The 25,545-nt window shown below is 36.8% G+C and overlaps 1 protein-coding gene across 1 annotated transcript in view; it reads right to left on the bottom strand.

Moving 5' to 3' along the window:
- The window catches only part of OCA2 (OCA2 melanosomal transmembrane protein), a 149,422-nt gene that overhangs the window by 61,537 nt on the left and 62,340 nt on the right, over positions 1-25,545 (bottom strand). Inside the window, exons 14-17 of the mRNA XM_072352357.1 lie at positions 20,960-21,092; positions 9,068-9,215; positions 7,557-7,614; positions 6,175-6,283 (exon numbers count right to left, since the gene is read on the bottom strand). Of these exons, the coding sequence (XP_072208458.1) occupies positions 6,175-6,283; positions 7,557-7,614; positions 9,068-9,215; positions 20,960-21,092 (448 nt within the window). The remainder of the gene's footprint in view (positions 1-6,174; positions 6,284-7,556; positions 7,615-9,067; positions 9,216-20,959; positions 21,093-25,545) is intronic.

Here is a 25,545-nt window from a genome sequence, read left to right as displayed (position 1 = left end):
AGGTTTGCAAATAGCAAATCCTGTGAAGCAGCCTCTGCGTTCTCCATCCCCAGTAAACCCAGGGAAGTTTACTATGGTGTACTATGCTTAAGCATTAGAAAATCCAGGGATAAGAAATATGATCAGTCTGGAAACTTGTTTTTTGAGAGGAAAATAATAATAATAATTATTATTATTATTAAAGACTCTGGGATATTTAGCTGAAAGACAAGGGTAAATTGCAAGTCTTCAGGTAAGCACCAGCCTGCTACAGGCGGCAGAAAGCAATCACTGCAGTGGCAGTAAAGGATAAAAAGAGTTAGGAAATGTAATAGCAGCTAGGAAGAATCAAGCTACACAGTGTTCAAAATCGCACATAGAACAGGTGAGAAATGAGCAGAGAGATTTAAAAATCAGCTTCTGACAGATCAAAATGTAATACACCTACCTGGAAACAAAATGATGGAAACAGACTTTTTTAGACATTTGTAATTGAGCAAAACAGGATGTCCTTTTTCAGAGACACCCTCATGCCCACAGTATCCACAACAAGCTATATCTTTTGGTGCTAACCTTTGAATTGTGGCTTACATGGCACACTGTTGAATATAAGAGGAATTAAATCCAACACAGTGTCCCAACAACTTAATCAGAAATACAGTTACTCCATAAACCCTCACAAATTAACCTAAGGATACATGTCAGTCCTTCATACACTGAAGTGCAGATGTGATGTTATGTATAAGGACACATTTGATTATACTACTGTGCATAGATACAGAAATATTTGCTTTAAACAACAAAATCAAAGACATATTTCCAGTACTGCTCACTCTACTAATTGAATATCAGTAGTCCTGAATATGAATTAAAATCACAGAATCACAGAATGGTTTGTGTTGGAAAGGAGCTTAAGAATCATCAAGTTCCTACCCACCTGCCACAGGCAGGGTTGCCAACCACTAGATCAAATGCTAGATCAGATTGTCCAGGGCCCCATCCTACATGGCCCTGAACACCTCCAGGGATGGGATATCAATAACCTCTCTGGGCAGCCTTTTTTAAATTTTATCAGGTATCCCCAAAAATGTCAATTCTGAAATCATACGGAGTGCTTATAAACAGTATTTGTTGTCAGCTGTTAAGCACTGTTTGATCTTTAATTTTTTTTTTTATTATTATTATTATTTTTTAACAGAATTACTCTCTGACAAAGCAACTTGCTGATCTTTTGAGCAATATCTTTCTATAAGCTCAGCTTCATATAAATCATTTCTAGTTGTTCTGTGCTATTTGAAGCACCACAGTTTAAGGCTGTTCCTTGGGGATAGAATCATGATAATGACAGTCCAGGACTGCTTGCACTGCATCAGAAAATGCTTGGTAGAATATAAGATTGAAGAATGAGAAAGAAGTTGATGGAAACTATAGCCTTATGCAAGCCAACTAAACAGGAACCTGTACAAATATAAAGAAATTTCAAAGTTAAGAACAAGAGCATAGCATAAAACTGGGAGGCAGAGAAATAGCTGCTCTGTAATCACTGATGAGCCTCTGTGAATTGGGAAGGGATGGAATGGATTTTGTTAATTCTCACGATGAACTGAAGTACAATACCATAAATGAGATAGGATGGCACCCAAGATAGAATCCTGGAAGTAAGAAACCATTACTAGCTTCCTCAGTAGCTACAGCTAGGTGCTACATCAACAGAGATGTGTTGACAGATATAGCTGTGTATATTGCACCCGTCCAAAAGTCTTTAAAAGAATTGCAGTGTTATCCCAGTAAAGGTCATTGAAAACAAATACACTGTATTGCCAGAGCCTCACTGACTCTTAGGAGACAAAAAAAAAGTTATGAATATCAAGATAAAATGAAAGTCGACCTTTCTGGAAGAAAGAAATAAAGCACAAAAAGTGTATTAGCAGATATAACTGTTACTCTTTCCCGGCTTTGGCGGTAGTGGTTTTTTTCCCACACCAGGTGTTCGGACAACCACACAGACTATTTTCCATGGTTAATTACATGTTCATAAAAATGACTCTGCATTTTAAAGAGTGTAATTAAAAAAATAAAAATAAAAATAAAAAAAAAAAACTTCAGGGACTGCAGAAAGATTTCTCCTATTTTCAGAAAGAGAGTGAGAAGGAGTAACAACTCTGATCTGTACCACACTGAGTTATACTCAATGCTGACTGCATCAGTTTAGTTCTACTCCAACATTTTTATTTCTACAAAATAACTGCCTCATTTATTTTTAACTCATGTTCATATGCACTTTACAAGGATTTTCTTTAGCACCACTGTGAATCAAAGATGTGTTAGGTCTTCTATGTGCAATTATGCCTACTCACATTTTAAAACAATATGTATCTTCATGGCCCAACCAAATCTCTGTGCTAAAGATTCAGAGACGAGCAGGTCTCTTGATCTCAATGTTAAAGTACTAGACAACTTAAATCAACACTACGGCATGTCAAAACAGGTAAATAATATAGGAATGAAGCAAGAGCACAGAGAAAAAGAGCACAAAATGAGGTCAAATACACCAGATCCCACTCATGGCTGTAGTTGGTGCCACATCATCAGACAAGATAACAGTTGTTTATAAATACTGAAGGGTTTGAAAGATTTTAGCTTTAGAGAAAGGATGACAGGGAAAATTTAGACCTAGGATGAAAATTTAGACCTAAAATGGCTTAGAAGTGATATAAAGTGATGATTTTTAGAGCTTGACCAAATATCAAGAAAGGTCACATTGATTCTGTTGGTTAGTAAGGGAGGAAAAAAATCACAGTGTTTTTAGAACTTCATATATTTGGGAACTTCCTAGCACTGCTTTGTTTAGTAACAACACAGCTGATTCTAATTGGTACTGAAACACCAAAAATAACGGAAGAACCATGGAAGAATTCATTGAGTCCCTGTACCCTTCCATAAATAAGTAATTCATTATTACTTATAATTACTCTAGATGTTAATTTCAAAAACTCACATAAACAAATTTCTACAGCGAGTATTGGTAACAATGCAGCAACAAATGTACAAATTAGGCAAACATACAGTTATATTTCTCCTGGTATGACTTCCCATTTTCCAGCAATCTGCAGCTGAGTCAGTAACATTATCTCTATTCTGAAACCTTCAATATCTGATTTGTTTGCTATCGAGTTTACACCTTGTTTCTTGAAGAAGAGAGCAAAATCTTCTGTTGCAGCTCTCTAAAAGCAGGAGAGGACTTCTCCCTGACTCAGAAATCACTGACTTGATCCTGAGAGGAGAGGATCCAGAGGCAGAAGGAAGCAAGATTCCTCAGATACTTCATCAGTGCTTTATCAATAAAGTAATATACTATAGTTGCTGATTGAAAGCACTCTAGAAGTCTGAAGTTTGCCATATCTGTTTGTTTAAAGTCTCATTATTAACCTTTCATTAACATAGATATTTCATAGAATTAGCCTACAGATGAACAGGTATGGAAGAACTGAATAGGAAAGTGTTCTGCATTTTAAGACAGTTAAGTATGCAAATTTATTACTTAAATTAAAATGTCAGTTCCCTCAAATTATATCAATGATTCCAAGTTCATAATGGAAAAATTGTATCAAGGCTGGGGACTGATAAAGAATTCTATAATCTTTCTAATTCACTCTACCAAATGCAATTAAAAGTTATTAGATTTCTAACACTTAAGCCTCTGTATAAAACATTATTCTAGTAGGAAATTAAACACTGAATTACAATCTACTTTCAGTTTCATGCAAAAAAAAAAAAGTTACTGAACAAATAAAACCAAACCACCAGAGTACAAGATGTGCTGTATTTTAGGAAATTTATTTCTATCCACTGGAGGACTAAAATCCATAGCAACTCACAGCAGTACGACTTCAGTAACGATAAGTAAGTGACAGCAAGCATCAAGACCATGGAATGCAGGAGTCATCAGTGAGATCTCAGAATAAGTCTGCAGGCTCCATTAAGTGTTAATAGAATTATGTATATGATTTAATAACATTTATTTAGTAATCTGATGGAATTACTATGAATACAGAACAGGGAGAAACTATATAACATGTACAGACCATGTTTACTTTCAAGACTAGAGCAGAAGATTGGCTAGCAAATAAAATAAAATAAAATAAAATAAAATAAAATAAAATAAAATAAAATAAAATAAAATAAAATAAAATAAAATAAAATAAAAAAATCCTGCACTGCCAACCATGCCACTTTCTTTCATTTATTTTACTGACATGAAGTAGGCCAAAAAAACACTCGCTAGCTAATAGATTTCTTCTAGTACTCCATTTACTTTGCAATCTTGAAAGAATATCTTACTAGAAACACATGCAATCAATGCTATGGGCTCTTTAATGACTACATGTGGGTTTTCAGAAACACTTATATTTTGGGTTTATTCACTAAGTCTTCTATGGTTCAGTGCTCACTTATCTGAGGCAGAAAAGAAAGGGTGAAAATTGATTTCTTAAATTGCTGGTAGAAACTCTTCAGTTACACTCTTAGCCACAGTGACTTCCTGGGCTTATACTGCTCCACAGCACCAAGACTTCTGTGGCATGCCAGCATATTCCTGCTGGATGTATCTACACTGTCAGGAAACCTCACAGACCAAATCCACAGCGAGGTCCCAGTGTCCCAGAATGCCCCTTTTCATAAGTATTGCTTCAAACTCAGACCGCTGTCTTGGACTGACCCAGCTTGTTTCATCTCAGACAAAAATAAGTACTTCTGAAGACAATTTGTTTCAGGAATCACACTCAAACAGAAACAAGGGTGAGTCAGGTTTAGGTTCCTGCCCCATGCAGTTACTGCAACATTAACTCAGACAAGTTTATGCACTGAAACCACATAACAAATACAGGGTAGTAAGCAATATGCCCTCAGTATTATGAATTTAGAACAATTTTATTGGGCTACAAAACTGCTCTCAGAGTGAACCGACAACTTAATAATCCCATGCACACAAAACTATTTACAGTGTCACATGGAAGCACAGGGCTAGTTGCTGTGCCATACTGCTCTTCAGAGATGAGGTCCGAGCAGCATGGACACAGCCATCTGCAGCATAGGTCCAAGGGCAGTAGCTCAGTCCTTGGAACAAATGTGTTTAGCAGCATAGTGCTTATTTAAAAACACATTGCTCCAGACATAGTAGCTCACATCCCCCCACTGGTACCACTAACACCAAAACACATCTTTCTAGGTCCAAGCAGATAGAAGAGCCACCTTTGGCTACTGGTAGCTTACTAAGCCAGTTAATATAGCTAAAGTGGTCTTGACTCCATCCTGATCACCACTGTACAGTTAGAACTAGCTCTGTATGGTGAATAACCAAAATGTATAGTATAACTTAGTCAATGACTTATTCCTTATGAGTTATTCATCCTTAAGTCTGTTGTATCTTTTAGTTACTGGACATACACAGTGAAGAGATTCAGATGACAAGAGAAAACATACATTTGAAATTCCATAACTTCCAAACACTCTGTAGCCAAAGATAATATGTATCATTAACTTTTCATAGGCCAATGTACAGGCAGGTTTTACAATTGCCCTTCAGTTAAATGTGAGTTAATTTTGTTCTATTTTGGGGAAATTTCAAGAATGTCCTTATAGGGATATAGACACATAACTGTATAAAAACCTGCACAGATAGGCCTAGGCACAGGATGTAGTTATTTTTATTTCAACCATATGCAGAGTCTTCTTGGTTTTATTTTGGGAAATGATATATTTTGATGGTAATATAATGGTAACTTGAAGTTATATGAAGAGCTATCTGTACTTATAAAATTATGCCAGACTACATAAATGTTCTTACACAGAGTAATTACTTTCTGATCTTCATAATGAAGATCATCTATTCAAGCCTACAGTGAAATCACGGTATGGTCAAATTTGCTCATTCTGTAATATTTATCCACCTTACTAATATTGGGAATTCAAAAAAAAAAAGTGAAGTTAAGAGCTCTACCTGCTATTCCTCCTGGGGTAACTGAGACATGACTGCATTTCAAAAATTTGCTCTGAGAATCTGGTTCTCTGATTAACCTGGTGAAATGGTGAGGCCAGGGACTTACGAAAACATGAGTCTTCTGAATAGACTCAAAAATGTTACAGTTTAGTTAGCTGGGGTTTGTTTGTTAAATAGAATAAAACTGTGAAACTTACCAAGATCTAAGTAGACACCTGGAACAAACGAGTTGAGAAAAAACATGAGAATAACACATCCCAGCACAGTCAGGCATTTGATGAGAAGGATTTTGTCTGTTATTCTGTGCTGCAGAGGAAAATAATTGAGTAACTGTGTTATAGAAGGAGCTATTTATTGTGCACAGAGTTTAAGAAAAAAAAAAAAAAAAAAAAGTGTTAAGTACAAAAAACTGATCCTGTATTGTATCTTCTTCTTCAGCATAAAATACATAAACATTTCAATTTAAATATTTCATGTTTGCCTATAAGAAACATGATCGTGCATTAAGAGAGACCCAATGTGAAGATAGGAGAAAAAACACAGTTGTGCAAGTATAGCTGAAAGGCAATTCCTACTATAGAGGGAACTTCAGGTGTTCTGTGTTTTTACAGACTTGGACAAAATCACCCTTTATTGCAATTATACCCTGAAAACCTATCACCTAACCTACAGGGCAGATTCTTCATACATCATGTACAGTTTTCAAGGACTTTACAGAGCTCCTGTACCACAGATTAGATCCTCATGCTCTCATTCTCATACCTAAATTCTTTCCAATGTGCTGTTGTTTCTCTGCTCTGAAGTTATCTTCACCAACAACCCAGGGAATCCCTCTATCTCAGCCTGAGTACCTCTCTCATTTCCAGTCTCTTCCACACAGTTTAGAGCTCTACTAAAGTATAATCAAATCTCACTTTTTTTAAAAGGTCATCATTTATGCAATGCTTTGGAAAAGGTCGAAAAACAAACAGAAAATCCAGTTGGCTTTGTTCTGTTTTGGTATGACAGCGAGGTCCCAGCCAAGGATTTGAGCTCCCAATTACAGGCCTGTACTCATCAGTGCCAACGATGTGGAAAGGAGATGATGATTAGACAAATGACGATGAAATTAATCCTACTATAGAGTGTATGTCCTATCAGGTTCAGCTTCAGCATAAAGACTTAGGCAGAGTTAATGTGTACACAGCAAAGAAAACAGGATTTATACAAGTGATTTATCCCTACTTAAAAAACATAGCAGATGTGTTAGAGATAGTGTAGTAAATTAGAGTTGGTATTACTCTATCATCATGTATTGTGGTTGTAAACTACCTATTGACACCTTCTGAGATTTTCTGGCCATGAAGGATTAAAATTTTATGAAAACACTGCTGAATCATTTATTGATCCTTTAAACAACTCTTTTCTAAAGAACACATAAAATCTAATTCATACAGTGTAGTTCAGTATACCCATCGTGCCTGCCAGCTTTTCTGCTATCATGAGACTTATTAAATTTTCATTGGATTCAAAGGATTCTCCTCATAAAAAGGCATAGGTCTACTTACACTGGTACTGAGAAGAACTGCCATCTACTTACTTTTTTCTGGAGTTCCTGAATATTTGTTTCCCAGTTTTTATCTTCTTGTGAAATTTGCCTGAAAGAAAATGACACCTGCTTTTTTCCAGAGTGAAATGAGAGCTCTGCCAAGAAGTATTGGAATAAATCCCTCTCATCAAAACTGGATCACTTTTTCCCTTTAAGAAGTAACTTGTATCACAAAGGAACCATGGTTGCCTTATGGTCAGTAGCAAAATTCCCATGACAATTCACTTAAAACCCCACTTTCCTAATACACACCACCAGTACACAGTTTGGTTTATGAAGAGTACCACAGGCTTGGAGTGAGCAAGCATACAGAGTATGAACCTGTGTATAGGAGTTGGCTATATGTTCCATTCATAGATTCAGGAGGTAATGTGTGCCATTCTGTGATAAAGCAAGGGTCATGTGCTAACACCAACAAGTCAGAACACGTGTTACATTTGCATATTGTAATTAAGTTTTAAGATACGAATAACTTACTTCTTTCTGTTATCAGCATAGTCAGCCCTACAGCAAAAGAAGCCTTGGGGTTAGCAGTTCAGGAGCTCTGTTGTTAATGTTAATGAATTTCTACATCCCTGTCAGTGTACTTGTGCTGAATGAATCCTCATTTTCAACACTGAACATACAATTTTTGTATATACTTCAGAATACTTTTCTTTAAAGTGTTGTGAACACTAATAATGTCATAGTCTTTTAAAAAGACCTTTTTGTCACTCCATTTAAAGTGCACAATATCAGGGAAAAAAATATAAGGAAAAATTATCTTATTACCGGAACAGTTTATGCTTGTATTATTTATTAAGATTTTTATTGGTGAAAATAAGACATTAGACTAGACTCAATTCACTGTCAGAGTACTTTTCACTGATATTCTCAGACATTAAACATTAACAGGTTTTGCTGGAACCTAAACAAAATAAAGTTAATATTTTGTTAGTCTTACTTTATAAAAACTTCTTCTTTTCTATACATACCTGGTTAATTATGAATATGCTCACATCACCACTGAAGATTTGATTACTTTAAAAAGTAGTAAATTGCTGTCTTGCAAATTCAATAGTTCACTGAAGAACATTTGAATTTTTCATCAGATAAAAATTTCCAGCATTTTACTACACTGAAGCTACTTCTGCAGGGAAGAGTTTAACTATGTATTTGTGATCTTTTAAAACAAAAGCTATCTGTAATTTCTGGGCCACTAAATTTTCGTTTGTTCACATATATTTTCCAGACCTTACACATTAGTTTTGTCATAAAGTACTTTGTGTTTCACTGAAGCTGAGACTGGCTCTTCATATCTTCCATAACACCCAATCTGATCAAGAAATAGCTGAGAATGTAGGTCTCCTGTCAGCAAAGACAGTAGCAAAACTAGAATATTGTTCCAGCTGTAGACTGGGATGAGCAGGAGCACCATGTCAGTCCAACAAACTGCCTGTGCCTGCAGCTCATCCTGCAAAGTGTGACAGGAAGGGAGGTGGCACACACCAGCACCCACTCACTTGTGGAATGTCCTGAGCTTCTTCCTTAGGAGCATCTCCAGAGTCAGCACCTTCTGCATCAATAGGTATTTCACGGCAGTTTCTTCCCTGCTGGCGGGGTTGATGCGCTGAGCAGTCAACCTCCAAACATAGATCTCGTGTTTCAGCTCTAAAAGGAAGCAAGATAGCTTATCTTATAGCAGGTGTAGTAGGTATGAAACCAGAGACCCACAAAGTATGTGTAATGTGTCCTGGACTGAAAGCTGTCAAAATGATCAGAATGGTCTCCAAAGAGTTTGCCAGCTTCAAAGTTCTTTTTACCACCTATTCTTCAGAGCTGAAGGGAATGGAAAATTAATAGAAACATTTCCAATTTTTAAATAAATTGATCTCAAATTCATTTCCCAGAGAATAAACAGTACTGTCCTCAAATATTTGCTTAAAACCACCACAATCTGTACTGCTAAAATCGTAGCATATTTGCTTTTCATCAGAACATAACCTGCCAACACACATTAATATACTGCTAAAATGCAGACCTGAGTGATATCTGATCCCACGTAAGTTTAAACAGTCTGATTAATACTCCAAATCAGTCTCCAGAGTGTTATAATTTTGAGCATGTTTTGATTTTTTTTTTTTTTTTTTTTTTTTTTTTTTTTTTGAGTAAAATCAAAGTCTTGAAGACTGAATGAAAAGTGCTCACTCCTGTTAACAACAGGCATTAGAATGGTCATGCTAAAAAATATCCTTTGGATTTTACAGGAGATTCCTAAGGATATGAAAGCTGAATATTAATTCAGAAACTGTCTAAATATATACATCCAAACTGACAAATAGGACACTTCCTCAACCTTTTATTTCGTTCCCCTCAAATTTCATGTCATTGAAGAAAAAAAGTCAAGAATTCATGGTTTTATATCTTAAGATCCATATTTAGTGTGCAAATTACACTTATCTCAAGAAATCGATGTGGAAGTATTTGTCCTGCATATACAATCTATAAGCATTATTTATAAAAAATAGAGTAAATAATGAGAAATATTTAAGCACATTTTGATGTAAGCAGTGACAATAATATTTACTACTGCAAATCCCTAGTTGTTCATGGTATTTTGTAACACAATGAGTACTAAATGCATTTAGTATACTCTCTACCTTTGTGACCAAGTATTTATAGTGATAATACAGAGCATATCATGTAATAATTAACCATAAGAGGAAAGCAGACATGACAGAACTCAGACACGTGAAGGGAAAAATGTAAGAATGTTCATTGCCATCATAATCTTCCCGAGCAGCTGATGAACAGCAGTTGACTAAGATTTTGTACAATTCACACCCACAGATGAGCACACAGCTTGCAAGCCAATAAAATGGTATTCTTTGCCTCGGCTGGAAATGTAAACTCATTATGTAAAGCTAAATGACTGTGCCAGGTTATTAAACAACCTGTGCTCATCTAAAGCATTTCTTACAAAAAAAAGGATTTGTACCTGAACCATAGGAATCAGAGATACAAGATCTACCATTTTCCTTTGTAATATATTTGGTGATTCTTTCCAGGAGCGTAATCTGATGCTACTTCACATTAAAACATGGATGGGTTCTGCTTATCCACATGAAATTGTGCAGACACCCGGTCCTGGACATCATTTACTTTTTCAGCAACAGCTTGTGACATCCACAAATAAATCAGCAGTGATTTTCTATTCCCTTCCAGGACATAAGCAAGAAATTGACAGAGCTATAAGCCACAACCTATCTGCTCCAGGAAACAAAGAAAAAATAAATAAATAAATCTTTTTTGAGAATTAAGTTGGATGTGAAATCTGCATAAAAATATTTGAAACATCAGAAATGGTAGAAATTATTCTATAATAAAATGTCAACAGTAAATCAGTAAATTTTAAGTCTCTGAATTTGTAAGCACTCTAAGTAGCAGTTTATGACAGAAGCAAGTGGCAAAATATCAGCCACTCTTTCCTACAGACAGGCAAGTCTAAATGGAGAAATGCTGGAACATGGCTTTCTTGCATAATCTCCTGTGCAACTCCACTAGAAAAAAAAACTTTTTTAACTTGAAAAGAATTCCTGGACAATTCATGGTGAAAGAAATGCTCTACTACCTCACATGCTACCCTGGACTGGATAAGATAGAATCCTCTGTATGTAATTCAGTAGATAAAAGGGGGAAATTACTCTCAACATCTGAATGGTCCTTCTCATTCTGCTCTCATGCACAATTTTCAAGTCAAATGGACTGTGGCTTTGAACCTGTTTCTCATCATCAGTTCATGAGAGTGTGGTTTTATCTTTTTCTCTGGCAAATGTACACAAAAAATTGTTACCCAGTTTGTCATTTTGCAACACCTTTTCTGGTTATGGAGTCACAGTATGGTTTGGGTTGGAAGTGACCTTAAAGACCTTTGAGTTCTGACCCCTTGCCTTCCTGCCCCCTGCCATAGGCGTGGCTGCCCAGGTCCCCATCTAACCTGGCTGCGAGTGGCTCCAGGGATTGGGCACCACAGCTTCTCTGAGCACCTGTGCTATCACCTCACTGCCCTCTGAGTAAAGAATTTCTTCCTAACATCTAACCTAAATCTCCTCTCTCCCAGTTTAAAACCATTATCACTCATCCTAGTACTCTTTTTAAAAGTCTCTCTCTGTTTCTGTTCATGATGACATATGTTCACCCTGCCGTAACATTTCCTTCATCCTTTTCAAGTGAAACACAACCAAGGATTTTGCTAATGGAAGAAAGCTGAAGTTTTCATTCTCTAACCAAGAAGCAGAACCCTACTGGGTATTTTCACGCAGAGAATTTTTATTTTAACTCATTTGAAAAGGGATGCCTAACATCACATGTATCTGTGCCACAAACAAAAACAGCAGAATGCAGCTTTACTGGGGTTTCACACTCCTGCTCCATGTCTGAAGTGTTGTGGGGTTAATCTCCAGTTGCAGCAAGGTCGAGCTAATACTTTGTCATCTGTGTTAAAAAATGTGTGTATTTTCATGTGGCTTTGATCTTGCCTTTATGTGCTGCAAATGCATGCTTGCTTGCTCAGACATTAGTTTTCTAAACATCCCAAGGATGTGAACATCTGACCTACTGTGAAATTTACTTCAGAGCAACATGACCTTCGAAAATCAGAACAGTCAATACATTTTTTCACAGTGCTGACCCTGTAGCAGTAATAATTTCTAAAGAGGTTTTCTAGGTCATCCCACAGAAAGTTTCTCCTATTTCAGTTTCAGGAGCACTTTCATTGTAATAGCCTTCTATGACACTAGGTGATACATATGTGTTAGCAGTAGTTTTTGTTTCAAAGGAAATACAATGTAAAATCCTTGAGGTCACTGAGAGCAATGAACCTTTTCAGAAAAACTTGCGCTTTTATCTAGCCCTCCATCTTGGATTAGGTAGCAACTCGTATAGTTTGGGAGCTTCCGATCTTTTACAACAAATTGTGTTAGACATGATGGACAAAGGTGTAATACAACTGCAGGGTCTTATCAACCACTTTTAAACTATGGCTAAGGCAGTACAAGGGCAGCATTTGGCTGGTACTGAGTGAGAAAGCCTTGCATCTCATTTCCATATCTCTATAAGTCCCATCCCCTCCGTAGATGGGATACAACGGTTATGCTATGCCAGGGCACACTTATTTGGCTCTGTACTGAACTCTTTTACTAAAGGGTAAAGGGTAAAACTCTTCTACTAAAGGGCATTTGGCTCTTTTACTAAAGGGTTATCTTCACTGGCAATCAGTCAACTAACCAACGTATTACTCCATTATAATACCAAAATCTCCATGTGGTACATTCATAAAGCCCGTAAGATGCTATATATTTAGAATCAGTATATTTCACAGACTTGCACTCTTTTCTTTTTCTTTTCTTTTTTTTTTTTTTTTTTTTTTTTTTTTTTTTTTTTTTAGAAAGTACATTTCAAAAAATATATATATATTTTGAGGGATTTTATTCAAAAGGATAAGCAAGATTGCAATCCCTATGCTGCCAATCTATTTTGGTTTTGTCATTTAGCATATTTCACCATGGAAAGCACAGACCTGAACCCCCAGACTGGTTAATTTAATGAAATATCTGCTACAGACCAGAGCTGTGACATTTTAGGTAGTGTTTTCTGCATATTAGAAAACACTGTTTCATCAAAATGCATATTCTTTCTGCACTGCACCGACTAATAGTCAGACTGATTTTCACTTAATCACACATTCCCTCCCACCTGACTGCCAATAACAGAGAAGACATCCTCCAAACTGAGTGTAATTAATTCCCAGTCTCAGAATCTGCAGAGGACAGTGTTATTAATTGAAGATACTCAGAAGAGCATGACCAAACTTGTTGAGGTGATAAGAATTATCATAAAATTGCAATTTTTAACTGGCAAGTGCCCTAAATATATTATCTGTCTTTTTGAAAGCAAGACAAGTTTGGGCTGTGACTAACAAAATGCAAAGCGTGCTCCTCTGAACATGGATTTTTTTTCTCCAGATGCTCTTCTCACTTAACTTTTTTTCAGCAAAGCAATTATTTTTTTTTTAGCTAAATTCTTAGAACAGGAATACATTAATTGAAAAGGAAATTAAGTACCAGGAATTATAGTTTAATCTAGTAATAGTAATATCTATAACTTAAGGTAAAATTTTTAAATCCCTGATTTAGTGTAATTAATCCTTCTAGCAATATTAGAAAGTAAGCAACCATTAATTCCATTTTAAAAGCACAGGAACTAAGTTAGATAGGTGAAGCCTGCATATAAAGAATTTACCTCAAGAGACATTCCAGCTCAACAATTGATTCCTCTTTCCTAGAGGCAGTGTCCTTTTATGGGAGACAAGAACAAGCTCTAATTCTGAAAAATAAGAAGTCCAAACTGTCCTTGTCTTTATTTCTTTGAGTTGGCCAGTTTACTGGTCACGTGGATATAGGTAAGCAGAGCCACAAATGTTGTAGGGTCTTCAAAACTGCAACAAAATACATTTTGTCTGATTCAGCTAAATAATTGCAAAGGAATGCAAGAAATCTGTACAGTGCTGCATAAAGCAATACAGAGCATTTATATCCATCAGCTGTTAGATTGCTGGAGCCCCATTTGCTCACCGAGACACATAGGGCATTTTCAGATGCTCAGCACAGCATCGCAGATGTGGCAAAGGATATACAGACTAAGCCCAGGCAGAAAACTGCAGGGCATCTCAGATAGTACCACACACAGAAGTCACCTCTCAGGGGTTTTTTTCTGGGCAAGCTGGGGCAGACAGAATCAGCCATGGGATTTAGACTGCTTGGAAAGCTGAAAAAACAGGAAGTATCCTTCTCATTAAAAATTTAACCAGAAACTTTTCTCATTGCTCTTTGGGCTGCATCAAAAGAGGGCTGGCCACTGAGGGAAAGGAAGCAACTGCTCCCCTCTGCTCTGCCCTCATGAGGTCCCATCTGCAGTACTGTGTCCAGGCCTGGGACCCCCAGCACAAGGACATGGAGCTGTTGGAGCAGGTCTACAGGAGAGCCACTAAGATGATCAGAGGGCTGGAGCACCTCTCCTATGAAGAAAGGATGAGGGAGTTGGGCATGTTCAGCTTGGAGAAGAGAAAGCTCAGGGAAGACCTCATTGACACCTTCCAGTAGTTCAGGAGAAACAAAAGGGAAATGATTTTTTTACACAGTCTGCTCATGGTAGGATAAGGAGGAATTACTTGAAACTAAAAGAGGGAAGATTTAGATTAGATGTTAGGAAGAAATTATTTGCATTTCCAACCTAATCCATTCTATGGTTCTCTGATTAGGCAGTGTTTTCCGTTAATGTGCACACACAGAAAAAGTCTCTAGTTAACTAACTCCTCTGCTTGGAAGTGGATAGATGCAGATACCCACCAATCACAAAATGTATTGCAGCCAGCTACTGAGATTATTTCAATAGCAGGGGTGGTGAAAAAAAGGTGTAAAAAAGGAAAAAAGGGGGGGGGGGTTGTGAAAAAACAGTTCTACAAGCTCATCTGAAAGATGAGTTTCCCACCATTCTGAAAAGAGAAAGCTTCAAGAGGATACCTCTTAAAACCCAAAAGTTAGAGAAAACAGTGCTCACCTCAAGGCAAAATGAAGCTCACTTCAGGTTTTCCATACCCTTTAGCAACTGGTTGAATGTTTTTTTATGAAAAAATCATGAGTGAAAGCTCTTTGCAGCAAACAGGTATGGAGCATGTGTGAAATTAACTTAAATTGGTCCCTTAATATGTGTGCTCCAGGAAGATCTGAGGATCTAAGTGAAAACTGACATTGCTCCACTAAAGCACTGCTAAAGATTACCCAGGTTTTCCTGACAAGTGTGTACCTCTTCAGTTGTGCCACAGTTACTGTATTAGCACACAAAGACCCAAGGAAAGAAGTGCTACAAAAGAAACTGAAGGTTCCTTAGATTTTACCTCCTTTTATAACTTGACCTTACTGACTCCATCTATGAAGAATGTATGAAATAAAAATGTAAAGTTCTTCTCTATTGTTTTCAAATATCACTGTACTGTACTATACTTTCTTCCTGAATAAGGCAGGTATAGTCATATTACAGCAGCCTTCTTGTGCTGGTGGCATTATCAACGCAATTGGAAAACAATATGTATTTGTCATATTTCCCTTACTCTGCAATGTCAGAATATTTGACTTATCACTTGAAAACAAGAAAAGACAAACCATCATTTTTCTCTTTCCAAGAGGGATAATCCATCAATTCTAAAGCAGCAGAAAGGACACTTATGAAGATTTTAAACACGTTTAAAAAATTGGGATCCATGTAAAGTAAATAACTACAATTATTTTTATTCCTGATTATTAGAAGACGTATTGAAAGTGACAATAATAAAAGACCAAAATTTTTTCAGTTTTTCAGCATTTTCAAACATAAAGACACAACTCTCAAGGATGCAGCTACATGAACAAAAAAGGAACATGCAGGTCCACAAGGAGCATAAGACTATCTATTCCCGTCAAAGCTGAAAGTCCTACTTTAGTTTAAAGTGAAAGTATAAGGAAGTTATGATTTTAGATTCCAAGACGATATCTAAGAAAGCAATATTTTTTACTTATGCCATACACTATTAGCTATTCATTTTTAATATACAAACTGGAATGTGGAGAATAAATTAAAATATATACCCAAAGGTATATATCGATTTGCACACAAACATGCTGATCTCTCTCTTCTGTGATGTGTTGTGGTGTGTTTTTTTTTAAGCAGAAAACTCAATTCTAGGCATGAGAAACATTTCCCAATATGAGTTCAATCATAACTGATTGTAAAAGAAGTCTACAAGAAGTTGTGATGAGTTTAGCATTTTGTGTGAGGACAGCTAATTGCAGTGTGTACTGCTCAACTGCCAACTAGATTTAGCTTGGAGCAAAATGCTTGAAAACATCTTGAAGTGTTCCTTTCATTGGTCATTATTCTCTGCATAATTTGCCTGTTGGATCTGTCACCTGAACCTCCATAACCTGTATTTATTTACTTTTGATTCCAAGTCAGGCAAGCCCACTGCTTTCAATAGCTCTGTTAAACACCAGAAATACTTTACTGGCAGTTAGTAAAACACCTGCATTACACAGGAAAGAGATGTACTGATGTATTTCATCCAGCTATGTACGTGACCTACCTCTCGCTGATTCCAGCATGAAACGGTTCCTACTGTTACCAAATAAATTAGTAACATTATTAACTAAAATAGGACTAAATGCTGAAGCAAATTAGCACACAAAGCTGTACTGATGCTCCATGACACCTTACACCCTGTGTCACTGCTCTACTCTTGCCTTGTCCTTGAGACCCTAGACATAGTATTCTATGCAGGCTTTTTTTTTTTTTTCCAACTGAAAATGTCTGAAATAGTAGTGGATTTGTCCTACAGATTATCATCACAGTAGTTTTCCACCACTGTTAATCCCACAGGTTGAACAGCATGCTGTAGGCCCCAGCATGAACGCATGCAACAGTGCTGGATGATGCACTGCTAGCCAAGGTAGTATTGGAGGGACAATGCATCATTCAGGACTCCAAACCTTTGGTAATTTTCTAACAGTTGTCTTTGGGAGTGGCCCCTCGAGTAAACTAGAGCCTTGTCTGAGAGAGAGTACATACGAACACTCCAAGACCAAGCAAAATACAAAACTTTAACCCACATCAATTTGATGCAATTGATGCAACTAAATAATTTTTAAATTTCTTTTTTTTTTTTTTACAGCACTTTTAGGTGCCCACTGACAAACTATGATTGACAAACTATGCCTCCAACCAGAAATAATCTATGAATCTATTTGAAAGATCATCTCAAAGGTATTCTAGCTTGAGGGTGCTTAGCTGGCCTAGGACCAACCTATATCCAGATTGAAACCCTGGCAAGCCTCATAGCTCAGAGAGGAAGGGAAACTTCTTCCTCCAGCAGCAGGAAAGACAGTTTATGACACAAAAATGTAACAAAGCTTCTAACCTTTAACCCACACCACTTGTCCCACACCACTTGTCCTGGGGTTCATTCCCCAAGGCATCTCAGAACTCCAAAAGGCAGGGGCATTCACATCAGCAGAATAATAATGACAGTTTTATACCTGTTTTTCTTTCCCCCTCTTACTTTCCCCTTTTTTCCCCTTAGAGAAGCAGCTGCAAAGTTCCAAATAGAAAAAGAAACATATTTGCTCACTCACCTAGTTAGCAAATTTCATGTAGAGGATAACAGTATCATTTTTGGTTTTTTCCCCGCATATGAAGTACTTTATACGACAGTGATTAATTAGAAAATTTCTTCTGTTGTAGGCGTTACATACAATCCTACTATCATAACAGTGTTTTCCCAGCTGCTGCAAACAGATGTAGCTGATGCTACATTTGAAGGATAATGTGCTCCCTGCTCTGTCATCGTCCCTCCTGCTTCAACAAGCATGTCTCTCTTTCAGCTAGCAAAATGATCAGGAACATGAGCAAGCAACACAGTAGACTGTGGTGCCAAATCAGTCATTGCACTAAGAGAAAACTTAAATTCTCTGGCAAATATTATTATTATAATACTGTCACCAGATTACATGTCACCCAGTGCTCTGGGGAAAAGAATCTTCCTAGGCACTGTAGTCCACAGCTCCACATCATGATAGCTGAAACAGAACAGTGTATTGTCATGCTTCCAAGGGACTAAGTAGTGCATGGTTAACCTGTAAGGAACGTAATAACTTTGACTAAAAGTAAGAAAATGTTTGGGGGGCCAGAACAGCAACATTACTTCCTCTGTCACTCATATATTTTTATTTTGTCTCACATATTCTACTGGGAAACAGGATACATGCTCCTTTCAAGCCTGAGCTTCCTACCCTAATTCTAGCATCTTCTCCAACTTCATAGAACAAGATGCAGTTCTGTGAACTGAAAGTCACACTCGAAAAAGTCCTCACAATAGCTCAGAATTTGCTTTCATAGCTGAGTTCATGTCTTTCATGGCTGAGTTCCTCAGACCCTTTTTTTCTTTCGCAATATGCTATGCTTCAAGCCACGGCAGGTAAGTGGTACTGCTGGGGAAGGAATGTATCCTTTTTCTTCTGTACAAGTGCTAAAGCTCAGTTCAAAAGCCACTAATTTAAAAATACTGGTAGCCTACAGCATTGAAATCAATATATCACTTCATCATCAGCATAACAGCATTATTTGTTCTTAAAATTAGTGCTTATCTGACCTCAATTGGCTACATAGCCCAAAAATATCAGAAAAAGCATAAGGAACATAGCAGACTGAAACAATCTTGGGACAATAATATGCCAGGTAAGTCTCACATATCTTGCTTAATTGCTAATCAGGGACAGAATGAGGAAAGGCAGATACTTAGCTGATTAGAACAGCTGTTTCAAACAAGCCATTTTGAGTTATCACAGAATCGTTACCATCTGAGATGGAAGAACCCCTTAAAGCACCTTGGAACACATTATGCTCCTTCTGGAAATCCAAATTGCTCCAGCTACCTCCTAATGAAGTCTGGGTTTGTTGCTTTCTCTTTCACATAAAATTTCAACAGAAAGAGTACTGCTTTAGCATTTACTCTAATTGAACAGCTACTGATTAGCTTTGCAGCAAGAACGGAGTTGCTGATTATGAGAAAGGACACATGGTATACCAATTATAAGGCAGCTACATCTGAACGTACTAAGATGCAAGTAACAGTGATTAACAGAAGATTAATTGAGGGAAATATACTAGCCTCTAAAAAGTATGCAATGTTGCTCTGGCAAAAATAAGTCAGTGAAAAAATTGTACAGCCCAAGGTAATCTAACAGTAATTTTGTGTATTTGACTAATAAAATAAAATAAAAAAGGCTTAAAATTTTATAGATTGGATTTTATAGAAAGAAAATATGCATCTATTTTCTAAAATGTATGTCCAGCAAATAATGCTGCTATGCCCAAAGAAAATATAAACTATTTGATAAAATGAATTTTCTGTCTGCATAGAAAATGCTTATTTCAGGACACCTTGCAAGCTCATATGTTTAAAGATAACCTAGATATATAACAACTCCAGTTATTCAAGGAAATGTCCATGAAGCTATCACTTTTATCAGCAAATGAGAAATGAATAAAAGCTCTCTGCTCTTGTGAGATCACACCTGGAGTACTGCATCCAGTTTGGGGGACCCCAACACAAGAAGGACATGGAGTGGTTAGAGCAGACTGTCACTTTTATCTTTTTTTAATAAAATCTTACTCCTAAAGCTAGTTTACTCTGAGATGAAGCAACTCAACTTAAGTGGTACTCATCTTGCCTAAATTAGGTACCTATCATGAAGCTCTATACCACTCAATCACCTTAGACTCCCTTTGTGCTCAAAAGAGAGAAATAAAGTTTCAGGGGATGTAATATATTCATTCTATTTCAGACAGCTACTTTATGCTTTAGAAAGGCTTGTCTTCCTCCATGGGTTACAAATGGAGCCAAGGTATAACTTGGCTTGGTATAACTATACCAATGAAAAACCAACAATCCTGTAAAAGAAGCAGCTATATTCAGCTACCTTTGTACAGACCTACTAAGAAATCATACTTCCTGAGATATCTTTCACCACATAAAGAAACTGAACATTTGGCAATTATTATTGAGTTTCACTTTTCAAACACAAGCCTGAAATTAATGGCAAAAAAAAAAAAAAAAAAAAAAAAAAAAAAAAAAAAATTAAAAATCACCAAATAGAAAAGCATGAAAGCACAGACAAAAGGGGACTGACATACACAACAACTATTGAAAATGTCAGTGAAATCAGCTTTATCAAGACTTCTGGAAACTACTTAAGGGAACAATATACAGAAGAGACACATTTAATTTTTCTATAGAAATGATAGGGCAGATAAAGTTACAGTTGGGAAAAGTTGAAAAATTACCCTACTCTTTAAGAAACAACCTTCACTGACCACAAACCAGGAATAGATTGATGAAAAAATCCATTGGGAGAAAACCAGTAGCGAGGGAATGGCATCAGTGCTCTGTGCCTGTCATTTGGGAAACAGGGCATGTTTCTGAAGTTAAGCTGTTAACTTAGCACCTTAAGCATATGGTACTTGTGATATAGAACACCCCAGTGTTCAAGCTTTTGGTTATAAATGATGAAAGATATTTTGAAAGATATTTAATAAGTTGTATGAACACCTCAAGTTTAGCACATGAAAAAGAAATCAATTTCTAGAAGTCAGAAAATGTCATGATTAAAAAACAAATTACAATTATGACTAAAATTAGATATTGAGAGTCTGAAGGAAAATGGGCACTTCCCTCTGAGGACACCATAGAAAACAGTGTCAAGTTCCTGTTTGAGACATATTCTTATTCAAAGTAATGCTTATAAATGCATTTTAATGCTCACACTTACCAACAATTTCACTTGGCTCCTTATTATACAGTTTTTTGTTCCAGTAAAGAAGTCCAAGAAAAGGAAAGGAGACCAGAACAACAAGGCAGATTCCAACAAACATATGTCCTGTGAAGGCTGCAAAATCCAATCCCTGGAAATAAAATTGAAACCACAAATTAAAAATCAGTTACTTTCCTGTAATGTATACAGGGAAAAGTATTCAACTGTATGCACTTTAGAAATCAATAATAATAGAAAGCAATAAAGTTCCCTAGTACAATACGCGCTGCTTTTCATCTGCTTCAAGGAAACTAGCTACATCACAATTTAATTCAGAGAGCTCAAAAATAACATTACAAGTTATTCTGAAGTATATTTTTGTTTCCTAAAACAGACCAAAAAAAAAAAAAATCATCACTTAAATCATTCTAAATTCATTTTAAATTATATCAAATCATAGAAATAGTTAAATTTTAATGACCAACTTCTTGTCCCAAACAGATAACAATATGGATTTTACAATAATCCTATCAGAAACAAAGTCCCTAATATTTTTCACAGTAAAAATAGTGTATCTCAACAGCATTTCTTCAAGTATAATAAATATATTTATTTAAATTTACCAGAATAAATCCCTTTAATTATGAGTTTCTCAAAAAAAAGTAAACACGTTACATTGAAAAGCTTCAGTTTTAAACTAGAAAAATCAGTATTAACCACTCTCCTTAATATTTTGAAGTTAGCCACACTTTGAGTAGGACACTGGGCTAGATGACTTCCTGGCCCTTTCAACTGAGATATTCCACAGTTTTGCAATACACCCACTGTAGCATAGTACCAAGGTTAGCTTTTGGGATGGAATTTTTTTAGCTAGTCAGGCCTGGCCTCCCAAAAACAAGTTAGTCATGATACTTGAAGAGGGATCACGTCCAAGTACAGATAGCAAGGGACTGTCTTATTTTCACAGAACATTTGTCTGAAATGAAGACCCTGGCAGAGCATTGACACCTGGAAGAAAGCATGACCAAAGCACTGAATAACTCAGATTGTCCAAACTGAATTTTCAGAATGTTCACTGATTTCCTAAGGCCTCTAGAAAGTAATGGGATCTACCTGTGCCATATCCCTATGTTTATACAAGAGTGGCTTGCACTGCACCAAATACTTGTGTACCCCCTAAAGACCCTTCTGTAATGCCAGTACAAAACAAAAACAGCTTCCCATGCAGCACAAGTTGATATTACCTCCTGTGTGTTAAGACAACTAGGGACTAGGGAAATCTGGGTTCTGTATTGCCTCCTAGTAAAATAATGTACGGAAATATTTCCAGTTTAAAAATTGAAAAAGTCATTGTTTCCCCATCCCACCTCAGTGGAGTCATACAGAATTTTCATAGGCAGATAGCAGTTTTTTGTTTAAGAAAAAAAAATAAAATCCTTAGTTTGCAGGCAAGCACAATTAAATAAATTTAATGCGTCAATATGTACACCTGAGCCACATGATTCAAAAAAACCAAAAGTATGAAACTGTTATGTCTAAAGCTGACTGGAAAAAAATATGTTATCTTCTGAATAACAAAATGACCAGGAAATAGCTGGTTGAGGAGCAATACAGTAAGATGAGATGGTCGGAATGTTCCCAACCTACAGTTACCAAAGCCTGGAAAATTACATTTGCGCCTGACCTACTGCCGATAACCAGTCACAAATCTTCCTTAGACTGGCAGCAATGTGTTCATGTTGCAAAAGAGAACATCTATTTCCAGGAAGAGTATTCTCTTCAGAGATACTCAGGCATGAATCTAATTGCTCCTATTGGAAAGAAAGAAAAGAAATAGGAACCTGAAGAATCCTTGGAAAATCTGGAGTTCAAGCTGGTGATATTCCCATGAGATGGTAACGGAATGTAAGTTTCATGTCAGTTCTATTAACACAGTCGCTAAGATTTACACAGTCATTTGCCTGGAAGTTCTGAATATCAAAAAGAAATTTTAACGCAAAATAATTGTACTTTGCTATTAAAGTGCTGCAATGCAGAAGCCTCTCAAACAAAAGATACAGCACAAGAAACGTGCTGCTTAAAACCCACAAAACAAATTTCTCTGTGGAAAGGAGAATCACATCAATCTCAAAAACAGAAACAATGAGGTTAATAAGAATGTTTGACTGATAGTTGAAAGGAATTGAAATGAGATAGAGGTCACAAACTCTTAAAAATTAGAATTAACACAGTTCATGACATAAAAGCTGACACAAATGAGACTTTAAGAGTGATTTGCAGACACCATCACAAAAGAAAAAAAAAAAAAAAAAAAAAAAAGCCTACTTAATTTTTGACATCAAGAGCTTTTATTTTATTTGGGAGCTTCCTCAGACTTAAGCTGCACTGCTTTGACTGCAAAACAGCTTTCCAATTCAGCTGAAACAAATCATTTTGTGACATAGAAAACATTTATTTCAGTAAAGAGTTTACACAGAGATATTGCTCATGATAGCACAAGTTCTTTACTAGGAGAGTGGTGAGGTCCTGGAACAGGCTGCCCAGGGAGGTTGTGGATGCCCCGTCCTTGGAGGTGTTCAAGGCCAGGCTGGATGGGGCCCTGGGAAACCTGATCTAGTAAATGTGAAAGTTTGTTGGCCCTGCCAGGCAGGGGGATTGGAACTTCATGATCCTTGAAGTCCCTTCCAACCCAGGTTATTCTGTGATTCTGTGGACTGGATCCAATTCTCTTCCTGTACCTCATTCTCAGCTTTCCTCCTCGCTTCCTACTTCCAATGATACTGAAGAGTCAGTGTATATAAATGAAACCTGATGGTCACTTGCACCTTGTAAAACTTGTACCCTGTACATGAGAAGGAGTGCCACCAAGTAGAATCCTTTTTGCTCCTCATGTCAAAAGGTCTCATGGTGGAAATCAGTTTTCTGCACATTCTGATACTTGGGGCTGGGTGTTTAGCACAGCTACACAGAATATGTTTCCAGTACACAGAATATGTTTTCATGACCAGTACAGGTAGATTTCACACCAGACATTGCCAGATAATTAGCAGTCAACTGGCAAGTTCTTAGAGAACTTTCAGCTATCTTCTGAAAAGGAAAATAGAAAAGAGGAAAGGGAATGGGAAGAAGAGGAAGGAGAATGTCAAAACCACATTGAGTGGTCCATGGGGGCACATGGGGTGATGCATTGCTGTGTTATTCTGACAGATAAACTATCACAACAGAGATCCCTGGTCTTCCTGCTGCCCTGTAACAAGGGATTTATGTTGTACTACAGATAGAAAGGACATAGAAGAGGATCCCAAGATTGTGGCACACTTAGTCAGTTGCTCTTGTTCCCTTGCCCACTCTCTAGTAAGGGCATGCAACATCTATTCGGAGCAAATATTCATGCTCCATGTGTTTTTTGTACCTCCTGAGTTCTCTGCACTGCTGGGGCCAGGGTTCAGCATTTATAAAAAGCACTTCTAAGTGCTCCACATGTTTGCTGCATACAACAAAATATGATTTTCATAAAGATTTTCTGCACAATAGATAAGAAATACTTTCTTCCAGTGGATTTCAATCCATCAGATAAATACAGTGCACGCTTCAGATGTCCCTTACTTGAGGCTATGCTGATTGTGTTAAATTTCTCCTGTTTCCCGGACAACAATGAAAATCTAAAGATTTCATTTTAGCAAAACAACAGCCTAAAGGTTCTAATGCCTACAGACTCGAAGCTGAAACACTGGGCATCTTTGTATGCTTTATTTTAAATACAAAGTCAAATATTTCAATTCCACTCTAGGAGGAAGCATTATTCTGTTTTCCGTAAACATCGGCTTTCTTTCATCCTGGTCTATTGTGGTTGTTTGTCCGAGGGTGTGTGGGAGGCTGGGGGTTGACTGTTTTTGGACGTGTGAAATCACTTTCTAGTAATTCAGACTCTGCCAGAACAATGCAACCACTTTAGAGCAAAGATAAATATATATATATATATGTAGCTAGGTGCAGTAATTCAGAGGTCAGTAAATGCTGTACTTCTACTCAGAATGCCATTCATTACATTTTTTTAAAGCCAATAACATGAGGAAGAGTGAGAGTAATTTATTATTTCAACACTGGCTTAAGCATTCCTTCCAGTCAAGTGACTGAGATTTATGTTGTCTCAGAAGGACACATTCATGATGTTGCTGAGAAAGAAATCACTGATGGTCTAACACAGTTACATAAAGGTAATGTTTATCTCAGATACAGATGAGCACCCTTTTTTTGTCTTGCACTGTACTCTTTCATAATTACTACATGCAGAGATGAGAAGAAAATCTGAAATCTGCCATAAGGCCACACTTTTTTCTTCATGTACCTTACCTAGGGCTTCATCTTTCTTGAGAAAAGGAATCAATGAAACACTGACAAAAAGAACAGGCAATTTACAAATTGATTAAATGTTTTACCAAGTTTGTATCCAGCAAACTCAACAAGAATAGCCTAATAAGCTATAGGAATCCATTTCACAATCTGCCAGTGCCTGAAATACGTTCACAGATTCATATATAGGACTTTCTCTCTTCTACTGGTCAGAATTATCTACTTCTGTTCATAAATATTTGGCACCACAA

Source organism: Excalfactoria chinensis, chromosome 1 (genome assembly GCF_039878825.1).
Source record: "Excalfactoria chinensis isolate bCotChi1 chromosome 1, bCotChi1.hap2, whole genome shotgun sequence".
Lineage (NCBI taxonomy): Eukaryota > Metazoa > Chordata > Aves > Galliformes > Phasianidae > Excalfactoria > Excalfactoria chinensis.
This window is presented reverse-complemented; position numbering and strand designations above follow the sequence as displayed.